We start from the raw sequence: 15,643 nt of genomic DNA on the forward strand, positions 1-15,643 counted from the left end.
AATTTGCATTGTTGTTGAAGAAACAACACAGTATGGGTTTATCGGGATTAGTCATGTATACCATTAGGTATGTACCAAAGGGCTTTCAAGATCAGGGAATTAATGTCTGTCATTTCACACAAGCTATTTTCACATATACTTTTCTTGGGGTAGGGAGGAGAATAATCTTGAAATGGATATTTATTATAACAAAGGTGTGGGATTGGTGTTTTTTTAATTCTTCTTCTTTTTGATAGGGTGACAGATGAAGTGTTTAACTTCCTACTGGTGTGGTATTACTGCACATTAACAATAAGGGAAAGCATTCTCATCAGCAATGGATCAAGGTACTGTATGCTGTTCAAAGCACAGAAGTCACTTAAAACAAAAAGGCAAAAATAGTATGTTGTTGAGTCCCAGGGAGGTTGGGGATAAAAATCCTGCTGGACAGTTTATTTTTCTTTGACTCTTTTGAACATCTGTTTCCAAACACATACCTCCACTTCAGTGAGAAAAACGATGGCAAGTTATGAGGACACTGTGCTTTGATCCCTTACACCAGGGTGCTGATTGTACTTTTATTAGTTTTAGTGAGTTAGAAATAGAATTATTTTATAGAAAATGAATTGTCAGTATTTCCTGCAAATGCAGAAAAGTGGCTGTCTAATTCTCCACTGTCTTTGACTACTTCCCCCCACCTTTAACTCAGTGTAAGGTTACACTATCGTAAACGTAAGAGATAGCTGGAGGTGGATGGGGGGGGGAGGGGAATCAGTTGTTAATGTGGACGTAATTTAATAGAGGTAAAAATAGTATACCCCATTAAAAATAAAAGATCCCAATCACCACTTCTTTAAATAATCTCATTATTTAAATTGTTTTTATCTAATGTTTCCCCTTTAAAACTTTTTGCTTGCAGTATAAATGTCCTAAATTATTTGCAGGTTTATTTATAGCTGGAGTTGCTCTTTAGAAGTTTCCAGTATTGTCAATTAAAGTTCTCTCATCAACATGAAAACTGATAGTGTTGCCAAACAATATACTTAGGAGTGACTAATTATAATGCTAGATGATATTAATAACCAGAGCATTACGATAACAGAAAGAAACTAGCATGAAAACTTTTTCTCTCTTTTTCCATTTGCTTCTTTTATGTATTTCACAGTACTCTGTGCATAGCCAATTTCACTGTTCCTTTCTCTCGTAGCCAGTCAGTTTCTCTTACCGAAGAGACTTTTTTTTCCTAAACATCCATAGAGCAAAAAAAATCTCTTGAATCTTGCTTCAAAGAAATTTTACAAAAATTAAAAAATTAATAAATAAACGGTGGTATTTAAAACAGTGAATTTAAAAAACAGAACCTAATTCCCTGCTCCCATGAAAACTCGCACAGAACAGGTGATGGTAAGTCAATTTAAGAGACAATAAAGTGACCCTGTCCTTGTATGTCTACTGACCTGAATTCATATCCTGAATACTCTGCCATGTCCCCCTTCCCCCCCAAATCTTCCTAGTCTAAAGTTTTGTCTACACTTTGCTCTGGCTGCGCTTTAAGCAGTTGTGCTTTACACTGAAAATGTGGCCACATCATGAGTGCTGGGAGAGCTCTATGTAAAACATCTCTGCGACGGGAGTAGCTAACAGGACTGGGAGTGAGGCCCTTATCACTATAGCTTGGTTCACACTGGCATTTTACACTGTTACTTCTGCACTTGGGGCAAAGAAGAGGAGGGAGAGAATGATTTGTTTTGTTTGTTGTTGTTGTTTTGGTTTTTTTCACACCCCAGAGCCAGAAAGTTAGAGGGCTGTCAAGTGTCAGTATAGACTTGGGATGAGGAGTGGAAATTGTTGCATCCTCCGAGTCCTACAGCATTCCAAAGAAGGACTACTAATAATGGATTTCACCAAAGGATATCCTGCATTCCCCTTCTTATGGAAGGAGATGCAGCAATTAAAAACCCCATGAGACATGCAACACTTTTTCAAAGTAACTTTTTGCCTGACATTTGTTGTTTTAAGCCCTGTGCAAATTCCACAACTCTGCTGTAATAAACCAGCGCAAATAGCGAGATATGCTCTGCAGTGGCCATGCTGAGTGCCATTTCAGGATCTTGTCCATGACCTCGTAGCCACCCAAGTCACATTCCTGGCTGGCTAGAAAGGACAAAATAATCGGGCCTTGTTCTTCTCACATCAGTGTCTGTCAGAAATAATGAAGTCAGCAGAGTGTAAAAGTGATGTGACAGACACACAAATTGGGCCTGTTTGTGAAGTGAGATCTTATGGCCCCCTTCTGAGTTGCTACTCATCCATTTTAGATTGGCCTTCATTAAGAAAAGGGAAAATAGCAATAATTAAACCCACACTACTGATCATGAATACACACGCACTCACAACACAAGCTCCTTGTGTATTAATTAATTCTCTAATTTGTTTGGTTGGCCACACTTTGAATAAGTAAACCCACTATACTTCAACTTTACTTGTGTATTATTGAATTTATGACATGCGTAAAATAACTAAAATGGTGGTGGTAGAAGACTTGTGCTGACAGCTGAGTATACATATAATTAAGCTGTAATGAATGGGGGTGCTGAATATTTACTAGGGTTTAATGACCATCTGGATGGAATTTATGGCCATATATCTCAATCAATCACTTAACCAAAGCTTTGTATTAAAATAATTTATCCTATGACATCCTAAAAAGGAAGAAGCTGGGAATTTCCATATATAGTGGTGGATAGCGTCTGTGTGCACGCACTGGTACAAAATCTTTCTGGGGAAACTCATGCCTAATTTGCTAATACGATTGAACACCGCAAGCAGAGATGATTGATCCAAGTTAAACTATATTACAGGCAAAACTACAATATAATCATAAGATTGAGGCAACAATTACTTTAATGCCAGTAAGTAATTGTAGCCACAGAACTATATTTAAAAAATCCCCCTCATGTAAACTAGAAATATGCTTCTAGTTTGATTTCAAGACAGTATTGGTCTCTAATGGTCTCTAGACCACTAATGATATCAAATGGCTTGTGGCTGACATTGAACGCTTTAAGACGAGCTGTGCAGATGATGATTGAGGAAATGGGCCATGTCCTCTTTTGCTTTTTAATAATTTCACAAAGGTTTTCCATGGGTGGTATTTGTATTTCTGCTTGCATTTCGTCTTTAGAAACTTCAGGAATGTCCAGGTGGGTGTTTCCTGGTTGGGTAGGGAATCACACGAGATCTCCGATTTGGATTGTGACTTTTACCTGCCTTTTATGAAGCAGAGAGGTTTCTCATCTTGCCTTCCAAGACTATTTTAAATGGAGCTAAACAATCTGAATAAACAGTGCTTAACTTCTCTAGCTGTCTGTAAAGTCTTCTAGGAAGAACAAGGTAGACCGGACCTGGATTTCTACTGTTTGAAACAAAAATCACCCACAATCATTTTATGCTGCTGTTATGCACTGTAAAGAAGCAGACAAGGACACAACCGGATTGCTTTGTGTCCTTACGCACCTCCCATCTTCCCCTGCTTGTAGGCCATGTTTAAAACAGCAGTTGAATGTCTGGGAATGAATGTTGTGAGGACTGGCCTGTGTTTGAAGAAGTTGCCATCCTTACGTAAAGCCACTGTCAGCCTCCCTGTGAGGCTCCTGCATCTGTGCAATGTGCTTAGTTGAGAAGCTCCACCACAGCTCTCTTCCATTCTTGCCCCTTCCCTCCTCACCACTGAGCATGCTTGTCCTCAGGCCTTGTAACAGTTGTTACTTAAGGGCTGGCAAGCAGTTGAGAGAGGATCAGTCAGTACCTCCAGATTGCTATACTAATAGCTCTTAACCTATAATAATTAACGAGGCATCAAACACCTTTCCTAGGCAGGATAACTGTCTGAATGCACTACAGTATGTTGTTTCTGGAGCATGTCCAGGGCTGTTTTCACTCATAATACAACACTCAAACCTTCATAATTTGGCCCAGATGTCTTACATAGGAAGTGTGTTTTAAGGAAGCTGAGGGTACCGGCAACTTCCTCTGAAGCACCACTCTAAAACCGAGTGGTCAGGAGGTGGACATTGGGTCAAATCCTTGAATAAATTCCCGAGTCATCTGATTTACTTATTCTGGTTGTGGTATATTTTATTTTTTGCTGGAAGCTGGACTTTGACTCTATCTTCACCATGACATTTGGACATAGGCAAAACATTAGCTGCCCTTGCTCTAGAAAATGTAAACTGTCCATCTCCATGATCACAACCTGCACTTCACTCTGGAACAGACACTAGCGTGAGTTGTAATGCCTTGAAGAGGGGATATGTTGTTTGCTGTAGGTTTAATAACACCCACTGTCATCCTTCAGTCTCTCTTAGCATGAGGGATTTAATAGCAAACTCAGGTAACTGTGGATTTGGCTGTTGAATACTTTGCTACTCCACATCTCCATCTGAGACCTGGGCTACAATAAAATTAGATCGAGCCACCAGTCTCTCAGGAGTGTGAAAAAACCAACACCCATGAGTGATGTAGGTAACTTGGCTTATGCCCCCACATAGACATCACTAGGTTGGTGAAAGAATTCTTCCATCAGCCTAGCTATTGCCTCTTGGAGGTGGATTTCCTATGTGGATGAGAGAACCCTCCTGTCAGCTTATACAGTACCTGCACTGAAACACAGCAGCTATGGGGCTGCAGCTGAGTCATTGTAGTGTTTCAAGTGTAGACAAGCTATAACACACATGTGAATTAAGCTTTGCAAAGCCTCTTTGAAGTAAAGGAAGTAGCATGTGCCCATATTTTACAACTAGGGAAAGTGACGCACAGAGACATTAAGTAACCTGAAGCCACACTCAACCAGGACTTGTTCTAGTCTTGCATGTCAGCCACAACACCAACAATTGCATCATTGAGCTAATGCTTCTGAAACTAACTTATCCTGTTGCGATATTTGCATTTTTCTTGATTACGTCTCAGTAAAGTCTGGTGACATTCTTCTCTTTTTTTTAAATTTCGAAGCTTTCTCTGTTTTGATGTTGTAAAACTCATTAACATCTAGACTGAAGTTTCATTTATTTGTATAGCATTATAGGAAGCCACATAATTGGTAGCTTGCTGCTAATTCCTTCATTCCTAAAAATGGTCTGGTAATGAGCTGTTTTCTACAGTGTTCAAGTAGTCAGACTAACACACTATGTTGCTTCTTTTTGGCTTGGTTTACTCTATAAAGTTAGGTCAATGTAAATTCCCTTGCGTTGATCTAGGGGGTCTGTGTGTGTGTATCTTCACTTAAATTTGTCTTCCACTGATAGCCAACTCTCCATTATGTCCATTCAGTAACACTACCTCTCTGGTGTTGAGCTGTGTGGTCAGCATATTGAGATGGATGCAGTGCAAATGTATACCCAGTAATCCCTACTTTGACCCTAACAGTCCTCCAGCAGCTATCTCACAATGCCAGATACTGAGCTTTCCTGGTCACAGTTGTGATCTCTGCTGCACAGGGACTATGGAGACCAGAAGACCTCTCTGGCATTTTACAGCCCTGTGAAGCTTTGAAATTCCTTTGCGAGCATGTGAAGATGGAGGGCTGCAAGATGAGCAGCTGACCGTAACAGCTATATTCTCCCACATGGAATAGACAGGTGATATTGGATCTCCTGGGCCTCTGGGGAGAAGAGGCTGTGCATTCATGACTGAGTCAGCCATAGAAACATGGCTATCTATGAGCAGATTGAAGGGGGGAGGGTGTAGCAGAAGGGATACGAGAGGGATCAGCAGCAGGGCTGTACGAAAGCAAAGGAGCAGCAGGCATGCCAGAAGGCCAAGGAGGCCAACAGTCTCCCCAGCGCTGATCAACAGATTTGCCACGTTTACAACAAACCATGTGACTTACTTGGAAGAAACCACACCAGAGTCTTGCATGCTGCCAGAGAGCCTGAGTCCGTGGCCCCTGGGTTGAACAGTGAGGAGGAGGACAGAGAACATGCCGTTGGTGGCAGGGAGACTGAGCCATGCTGTGAGCCAGGACCTTTTTGAGACTCCACACTCTAGACCATGATGGCAGTCAGGCACAGATGAATCTGATACTAGGAAAAGAACCTTGGGTAAGTGTGTAAGTGTATTTCTCATTTCAGAAATGGTGCCCCCAATTTATCTGGACATGACTATCAACTTTCCTTTAATTCATGGAGGGGGAACCTCAGCCCAGGGGCCAGATGTGGCCCCTGGCGTACCTGGATCTGGCCCTTGATTCAGCTCCCCCCCCCCCCAGCACTGGGGACCCCGCAAGGCTAGAGCACACAATCTATTAGCGTGGGCCCCACGATGCTGTGGTGTATGAGGGGAATGTGGGCAGTCTCTCTCTCCTTCTCAGTCAGAGGCAAGGCCAGTGTGGATTTGGGGGAGGGTGTTTTTTTTGGGGGGGGGGTTGCTTCTTTCTTTTGTGTGTGGGCCTCAGACTGATTTTTTTTTTCTATGGGTCAGCCGCCCCCAACCCAAAAAAGGTTCCACACCCCTGAATTTATCTGTACTAGAAGAGCTGGTGATGTAACAGGTAACATCTACTTTTCATTCCCTTGTGGAGATAGGCAGGGGACTCCTTATGGAGCATTTTATGTACATAAGGTTGACCCCTTGAAGTCTTCCAAGAGATTCCTAGGGATGGCATCCTAATTTCTTCCTCTGAAGTAGGACTCTTTAAGATGCCAGTCAGCAATAACTTTGGCAGGGACCATTTCATTGAACATTTTGTTAGCAGCATATGGGGGACAGGAAGCTTTGGAAGGCGAGCAACAATTGTGAGATCAGCCAAAATCGTTTCCGCTTGTGGAAAGTGGAGACAGGCTTCAGTGCCACTGCCATATATTTTTATGCAAGTGAACAATTTGTACCTTGTCTCCCTCACCCCTGGCAGGCCAAATGCCCCATGTGTAACCTGCCAGCCAGTCTGGGGCACCACTGGGAGGGCTAAAAGAGAGCAAACTGCTCAGGACCAGGGCGACTTACTATCCAAGACTGGAGACCTCTTCCTATAAGGCACCAAACCAGTCACACACCACACTTCAGCTGCCACTCTGACCAGCAAGAAGTTGCAGAAGCAAATCCCCACAGACATTCCAGCTTTACCTGTGCCACAACCCGCACCACACCTTGCAAAGGTGGGAGGTTATAAAAACGAATCTCCTCAACACCAAACAGGCTCTTCGGGTGCCAAAGGACCAGCCACAGTCCCAGGTCAATGTATATGTCAGATCTGACCCAAAAGAGCACGCGGTGCCAGTGCTTTATAAAAATAAAATGGGTTATTTAATGAAAGAGAGAAAAGGTTGAAAGAAGCACTTATAAAGGAAGCACATGACATACATCAATCACAGAGTTCTTGAAGCAGGCTCTTAGCTGAGATGTAATAAACTGCTCGCTTAAAAGTCTCTGAGGTACATCCAATGTTAGAATGAGTCAACAAATCCTTCCGAGCCATCTGTCCATAGCAAGGATGCTTCTGAAGTCGAGAGCAGGATTGAAGACAAAGATGGAGGAACTCTCATGATCCTTTTATAACCTTGTCCATGCAGAGGGAATTCCATTCATCTCCTGAGTGATGGTATTTCCCAAAATGGAGACGATCACATAATCAACTAACCTGCCCATGTTCTTCCAGCAAGCAGCCAGTGGATCCCAGTGGAATTCCCCAGATGTTTATTGGAAACACTTAAGAGCCATTGTCCATGCAGCATTGAGTAACCAACCCCTCATAATAGGTGGTTGATGCCTACTTCTGTCTCCCAGACAGAAAACATTTAAAATACAAGTACAGAGACCATATTCATAACTTTACATACAAAAATCTTACATGCATACGACTAGCACAGATAGAATCAGCACAGCATAAGCTTTTATTAGATGCCCCACGTTGCACAGAATTTGGGGCAAACACACAACGGGGGGGGGGGCAACAATGATCTGCATTTTCCTAGTAAAACCCAATCAAATGACACCATGACTGGTGCTGTGAGTGGGGTTGTGCACAAGCACTCTGACATGCCAGTAAGCAAGCCTTGTTTAAAACTTTAGGAGAGCCGAGGAAGGGAGTACTGAGCATTAATTTTTAATTTCTTTTGCACTGTGGTCCATATAGTCACCTCCATCATTTTATCTGCAGCTGCTTGAGGGTCTCGTAGACCAGGAGGAGAAAGAAGAGAAACTTGGGATGACATGTTCGGTGAGATCTGGGAAGCCAGAGCTGCACAGACCATGAGCAGAGGCCCTGGAAGATGAATATTGCAGACTCTAGGGAGAGGAAAGGAGAGAACAGGAGACAGGTCCAGGAACTGGAGAAATTGGTGCACTAGGACATAATGGAGCTTCTCCAACTGCAGACATAGATGCTGCAGACACTTCGGTTCACAACCTGAACTCATCTCCCTTGGCAGTCCATGGCAGCAATTTTCTATATTCCCACTCAGCATTCCACGTGACATCAGGGATACATCCCTACCTCTCCACGCTGGGCAGCATCTCAGACAACTGCAACTTCAGCTACGGTTGCTGTATGTCTAGCTACTGTGGACATGAATGTGCCATCCTTTTCATGCTCTGTTCCACAAACTTATTTAGGTGTTAATGTATTTGCTTTTTACTTTCACAGATTTTTTTTCTGAAGTGTTCTTGTTACTCAATAAAACTATGATTTAGAAAATAATTTTTCTTTACCAATTCCAGGGAAAAATGGCTGACAACACTTAAAACACCCAATTACTCATGATTAGGGAAGATTAAAATGGTTAAAAGATAGTGCTTAAACAGTTAACTCTTTTAACATTGGTTCTTCTACATAGCCACACTATGGCCAGGACTGTTCCCACCCAGCACAGCTGCCCATGGAAGGAGTTAACAGCCCTTCTTGTAATTGTGCCACTACAGTTTGGGAACCTCATTGCTGAAAATCCATTTTGTCCAGATTTTCCAACTCTCATAAGATTTCTTATGTCAACAATCCAGCATTGCAAATTACCACAATGCAGTTGCCACTTAGTTCTCCATTATCAGTGCAGTTCTCATTTTGCACATCATCCCAATTCTTCATTATGATGCAATTCTATTGGGCAGGGCTCATTTGTCAGGCTCAGAAGTGGTGGTCTGTCATTTGCAGATGTTCCATAAATCTTGAATTAATTCTTGCTGTGTCCTACAGTGTTCCCTCTAATCTTTTCTATCCATGTGAAGGTTTTTTTATCCATGTGCGAAATAAATTTTATGTGCATCGAGACGTGTGAATGTGAACAACAAATCTATCTGTGGGTGCTCTGCTAATCAACTGGGTGACATTTGAATCTCTCCTGAGTAGCTGGACAAGTGCCTCGCTTACAGGGAACACTGGTCCTACAGCAATCTGACATACAGGAAATTGTGTTTTCTGCAGCTCTTCTTGCCGCTTTGAAGATATGTAGAGGATTGTGTATCTTGTGCTTGTATTGCTTGTTTATGGTAGTGCAGAACTGTGCAGGCATGGAACACATGGCAGACAATGTCCTGTCCTGTGGGTGTTCGTAGGATTTCCAAAAGAAGCATAAATAATATGATAGTGATGATGTTAAGGGGTGGAGAAAGTCAGATGCTTGGAAGTTGACCTCTTCCTCCTAGTCCCCTTTGCATCTCATTTCTGCCCTGCCATGCATTACCAAAACTTCTCAAAAGACAATACAGTGGATGTTGGTGAGTTGTACACTGGGATACTTACTCATGGTGTACTGAGCTATGCATCACTCCCCCACCTCATGCATTCCCTGATGCAGATTGTATAGTAATGGTTAGAAAAATAAGGCATGTGTAGGCTCTTCCTGTGTTTGTGTTCAGCGGAACATTACTCCATTTCCTGCTGCTCGGTTACTTCTGTCACATCTTCTAAAGCAGGGGTCTCCAAACTACGGCCCGGGGGCCGGATGCGGCCCGCGAGGCCCTCTCATCCGGCCCGCGGAGACCTTTTTGGATTCAAAGGCAGAAGAAGTGAGATTGTTTCAAAACCCATTTGAAGCAGATGTGGCCAGTTGCCCAGATGAACTGCAGCTGGAAGTCATTGAGTTGCAAGCAAATGACCTCCTTAGGGACAAGTTCAAAATAGGACTAGTGGGTTTTTACCAGTTTTTGCCCAAGGAAGACTTTCCTAATGTCAAAACTTTTGCATCAAGGTACCTTTCAATCTTTGGAACAACATACCTGTGTGAACAAACATTTTCAAGAATGAAATACGTGAAGAACAATTTGAGAACAAACTTGTCCGATGATAATCTCAGGTCACTGTTGATGTTAGGGACAACAAATCTAAAGCCAGAAATGTCTGCTATTTTGGCATCCAGGAAACAATTTCACCATTCACACTAATACAGGTGTTCATGTGTAGTGTATGAATGTGTTAGTAAATAATAACTGAATAAAATAATATTAAATAAATAATTAAAAACAACATCCATGTTTTGATTGTTTTTTATTTGGACCTCAAGTGTATAGTCGGCCCCCGAACTGCTGTTTGATAGTTAATGCGGCCCTCGGGCTGAAAAGTTTGGAGACCCCTGTTCTAAAGGATAGTAGCTTGAAGGCCCAGGATTTCCTGGATGTTGCTGGTGAAGTGAGTGGTACACAAAAGGGGTCGTTCCTCCTCTAGGCTGGTAGAAGTTGGGCTCAGGTCCTGGAGCTTACTTGGACTTCAGATGACTTTCTCTCTGCTATTGTTACATAATTAAAATTTGACTAGTGGCGGGGTTTAATGAGCTCTCAGTGCATCATTGACAAAATATGCCTGTTAAGTATGCTGAAGAAAATGGAGAGGCCAGTGGTCTGAACCCAGAATTCAGAGCCATGAGAACCATATTCCTGATGGGATCTGGTTGTGGAGGATTAAGTCTGCTACTCACTGATGTTCTTTTTGTGACTGAGAATAGATGGGAACTGTGGGCTTTTGTGGTATTTCTTTCAGTGTGTGCTGCAATTGTGAACTATAGAAATAACACAGTGGCTACTTTTGCCCCTCAGTAGCATTGAATAGATGATGTATTTAATCTTGTAGTGATAGATTTTGACCAGCACTGTAGGATCCTGTTTTTCTGGGGGTTTTTAAACACCACTTATTTTATTCTGATTTTTTTCTTTTAGTCCTAGTCCAAAAATGACTGGTATTAACCTGACCAAACTAGGCTAGCACATTCTGCTCAGACTGACAACTTTCTCCAGTTTATGCTAATCACTTTCCATTTCAGAATTGAAAGACTGGATTTAAATTTCGATTGCATGTTTGTGACCTTCCTCCCCACTCTCCTTCTTAACTACCTGTTTTTGTTTTTGTTTTTTTTCCTTTAAGGATTAAGGGCTGGTGGGTATCACATCATTATGTCTCTACATTTCTATCTGGAGTAATGTTAACATGGTAAGTTAAGTTCTCTCTTTACTCTGCTGAGGAATTTTCTCATTAACTGTTTTTAAACCCTTGTGAGACCTCTAGAGTGAGCTGGTATAAATGTGTCTGCACAGGCACTTGCTGCAGCTTTATATCTTACATGTTTTCTCTGGAGTGACATTTGGAAAGATAAATATAGCACTACAATCCTGGAGAGTTCACAGTTACAGCTCCATTAAAACACCTCTGTTTCGGTAATGGGGACAGCAAAATATCTGAATCTCCCTGATTTGCTGCTCTAATATAAATACCCTCCCTCTCTACGTAAAGAACAGATAGGTCTCTCTATGGAGACAATAAATTATGTGAACTCGATTCAATAAATGTTTGGGGTATTTTACCTGTTTAAAATCTGGGTTCAGCAAAAGGAAAATAACATCCAAACTTGTGATTTTTTTTTTGTGTGTTTTTGGTTTAATTTTTATCCCTCAGATGATTTGCGCAAAACATTTAACCATTGTTTTATGTAATGAACAAAACCTTGATCTAAATTGTCTCACTTTTTAAAATATTTTCTTATATATGCTGGATATAAAAATCCTACTTTGGTCATCATTTAACTTCTTTATTAAAACCACAGGAACAGAAGTAGTTATTATTGAAACAATTGAAAAATTACTTCCTACCAAAAGAGCGCACACTTGTTTTGTTTTGTCTTTTGTTTTTTGCAAATATTGTTGAATGATTTCATCGTTTGCTATAGAAGATTGCCATTTAATGAACAAGAAAAGGCTACAATCTGTGTTAGAGAAAAGAACCCAGGGAAACCCCATGAAATAAGTTGACAACAACCTAGTGTTGTGATGTTTAGAGATTTACTGACATCATAAGCTTTCTAATATGCTTTGCAACAATCTGAGATCTGCAGCTTGGTAGATTGTCCCACTGGATAACAAAAACAATTGCTTATATTGTTCACTGATGGGATCAAACTTGACTGAAATAAGGAAAATGCTATTTTAATGTTAAACTAAAAGTGTGAATCTCTTCTTTTTTGCACCCCTCTGTATCAGGCCAGATGGACTCATGTATCAAATGTTTCGCAATCAATTTTTAGCGTTTTCAATTTTTCAGAGTAAGTATGTCTTACCTTGCTAATTCTTGTATAAAATATGAATCCTCTATGCTTCTGCTTCGTGAATACTGAAGTTCCTAGAAAATCATTCATATAACCTACAGGCTTGTCTGCAGTTGAAACATTTTTAGGGCAGGGGTAGACAATAAGTGGCCTGTGGGCCAGATGTGTTTGCCAGAGTTTGTGCTGGCGAGGCTCCAGATGCTTTGTTTACCTGCATGTACACATGTATGGCCACTTGCAGCTCCTAGTAGCCACTGTTCACCATTCCTGTCCAATGGGAGATGTAGGTGGCAGTAACTGAAGATGAGCGGGTAAACAAAGTACTGTATCTGGTGCCCCTCTTCTCCCCCACACCCCGTGGTTCACCATGTCCCATCCAGAAGCCACTTATATCCCACCTCTGCTTTAGGGACACTATTTTAGCTCTTTACTGTAGATGCTAGATGTGCCAGCAAGAGTTGGGAGCTAGGTGGTTGGAAGAATTCTTCTATTGACCTAGCACTGTGTAAATCAAGGGGTTGTATCAGCTTAGCTACATTGGACAGGAGTATGGATTTTTCTCCTCTTTTGAGTCAAGTGGCTGGGTCAACATGACTTTTTAGTTTGAAGCTGGCCTGAGTTAGCTGTTAGCAATTAATTAACTCTTCTTAATGTTTGTGCTAGAGTAGACAGTGCAACATGATTTTGTTTTCTCCTCCTCAGTCCCAGCTAAAATGAATAATTCCCTTGTATTCCAGGCTGTGTACAGTTCCTACAATATTATTATCAAAGTGGCTGCCTTTACAGACTCCGTGCATTAGGGAAAAGAAACCACTTGGATCTTACAGTAGGTACGTGTTTTTGTAAACCCTAATCTAGTTTTACAAAAACCATTTCAGTTGCATTCAGCAGCTAAATGACTTGAAATGTGATTTCTCAAAAACCCTTCCATCAAATATAGTTTCAGCCTTCCAGATTTGGGACACTCTGGTTTGGCCACATCCACGGACCAAAGAGTCCCAGGGATTGTGGCTGGGGATCCCTGGCAGGGTCAGCAGCAGTGGGCCTGGGGCGGCTGGGGATCCCTGTCCAGGCTGGCAGCAGGGAGGAGAAGCAAGCTGGGAAGCCAGTGGCAGAGGACCTCTCCTGGTCCGGCAAAATCCTTTGTTCAGAACTGGTCAGGTCCTGAGGGTGCTGCACCAGGGAGGTTCATCCTGTATCTCCCAGCCAGGGCAGCCAGCGCGTGGGCAGGCACTGGGCAGTGCAGGGCCCAAAGCAACCGCCTTGCTCTGTTTGTCCTAAGGGCAGGCCTGCCTATCCCGACCCCCACCTCCTTCCTCCATTCCTACACCCCCATCCTTCCCTAACCGCTACTCACCCCCACACTGCCCACCCCTGCCTCCATTCCTATATCCCCCTCACCCCACCATCCCCCTTCACTGCACTACCCATCCCCACATGCACCCTGCCCCCTCCCACGAATTCGTTGAGCTGCACACCTCTCTCCCCCCCCCCCCTCCCACCGGAGCTCTGAAGGGCCAGGCAGCACCGCTCCGGCCCAGCCTTTCCGCATGGGTCTGTTGGGGCAGCTTTGCTCCATGGGGAGCCCAGGTTGCCCAGAGTGCAGAGCGGCCACTCTGGAGAGCTGGGGAAGCAGCTGGGGTGCAAGAGCTGCCCAGCTCACAGTGGGCCCGGGAGAACTTGGCCCTCATGCTCTTTGGCTGGGCCACACAGAGCCAAGCCGCACAGCAGCTGCCGATAGTGGGGCCCAGAGGCAGGTGGATGCTGCTCCAGGGGGCACGCCTGAGCAAGGGGCCTGGCCCAGGTCACCAGCAAACAGTGGAGCCTCTTGCTCGGGGAGACCTGCAGTGCAGCCCCCAAGCGCTGTGGCAGGGGCCGAGCTGCGCAGCTTTGCTCTGTATGGCCAGGTGGGTGGGCCAGGCAGGTTGCGGGTGGAGCCCAAAGGCAGGTGGACACTGGTCCATGGGACCCATGGAGATGGAGTCACTTCCCCCCTCCTCTTCCTTTCAATGGAGTGGTTATGTGGTCATCCCGCAGGAAAAGTTATATATGGGGGGGAGAGAGGCCGTAAGATAGTTGGGGAGAGAGAGGCATCCAGAGTGTTTTACCCAAAATGCAGAGCTTCTTGTCTTGGACATCATATTTGAAGACCTAGAAATTAATAACAGATGGTGATGGTGCAGGAGAGTGGTGGGACTAAGTTGGTCTGTAGGTGCTAATTTACTTGTTTCCTCATGTTCTGGACTTGCAGAAGGATTTCAGTCTTGGATGTGGCGAGGGCTGACCTTCCTTCTTCCCTTCCTGTTCTTTGGGCATGTAAGTTGGAGAACCTAGCTTCTATACATTTCACTGATTTGTTTAGTTTGCCCACAAAAAGCAGGGACTGTTAGAGGAGTTAGTCCTGTAATTGTAGCAAGTTGTCATTTGGATCACAGTCTGCATATGGTGACTGTGTTCCAGAGGTGCAAATTGACAATTTTTTAGAGATGTGATTTAATAATCTTCAGCAGCACACCAATGAAATAGTTTTAAAGCTTCTCTGCATAATTAAAGGGGCAGAGGAGCTGGTGCCAATTGTAACCTAAGATCCTGTAGACTAACACAGAAAATTCAGAAACTGAGGGGATGTACCTGGGGTTGGCAAACGCCCATTAAGTGGCTCCATTACCACTTGAATGGCACTTTCACAGGTTCCGTGTTCTGCTAATTGCCCTGGCAGGTTTTTTCGCTTTCAGGTTAAGTAGATCCTGAGGATGTGCCAACTCCTCTTTCCCTTTAATAGTGCCTGCAAACAGTGGTGATGGCAGAATGCCCCCGAAATGGATAGTTGCCTCCTCACAAGCAGCAACTATGGATCTACTACCATCAGTGATGAGATAAAGATCCTCTTCTGGCACTATCCTGTACAGAATGAATAAGTGACCATCCTGTTTACAGCTCAAGACTCTAAGGTTACAACTGCTCTGCAGGGTTTTGACGCAAAAAGTCTTTTGTGGAAGAGTTCTTGTGCAAAAACTTCTTGCACAAAAACGCATCCACACCTCAAAGCACATCACTTTTGCAATGATCTGTTGCGCAAGAAAGCTCTGATTTGCCATTCACAGAATGACCATCAGTGTACCTGTGCTTTTTCGGATAAGCTCTTT

At 43.2% G+C, this 15,643-nt stretch overlaps 1 protein-coding gene across 4 annotated transcripts in view; it reads left to right on the forward strand.

Moving 5' to 3' along the window:
* Window positions 1-15,643, forward strand: part of TMEM120B (transmembrane protein 120B) — a 49,105-nt gene that overhangs the window by 27,073 nt on the left and 6,389 nt on the right. For all 4 annotated transcript variants that reach the window (XM_089775124.1, XM_075898635.2, XM_089775123.1 and 1 more), the window contains exons 6-10: window positions 237-326; window positions 11,324-11,389; window positions 12,433-12,494; window positions 13,235-13,327; window positions 14,749-14,813. In XM_089775124.1, coding sequence (XP_089631250.1) covers window positions 237-326; window positions 11,324-11,389; window positions 12,433-12,494; window positions 13,235-13,327; window positions 14,749-14,813 — 376 coding nt within the window. The remainder of the gene's footprint in view (window positions 1-236; window positions 327-11,323; window positions 11,390-12,432; window positions 12,495-13,234; window positions 13,328-14,748; window positions 14,814-15,643) is intronic.

This window comes from Pelodiscus sinensis, chromosome Z (assembly GCF_052426305.1).
Source record: "Pelodiscus sinensis isolate ZL-2025 chromosome Z, ASM5242630v1, whole genome shotgun sequence".
In the NCBI taxonomy this organism is placed as follows: Eukaryota; Metazoa; Chordata; order Testudines; family Trionychidae; genus Pelodiscus; species Pelodiscus sinensis.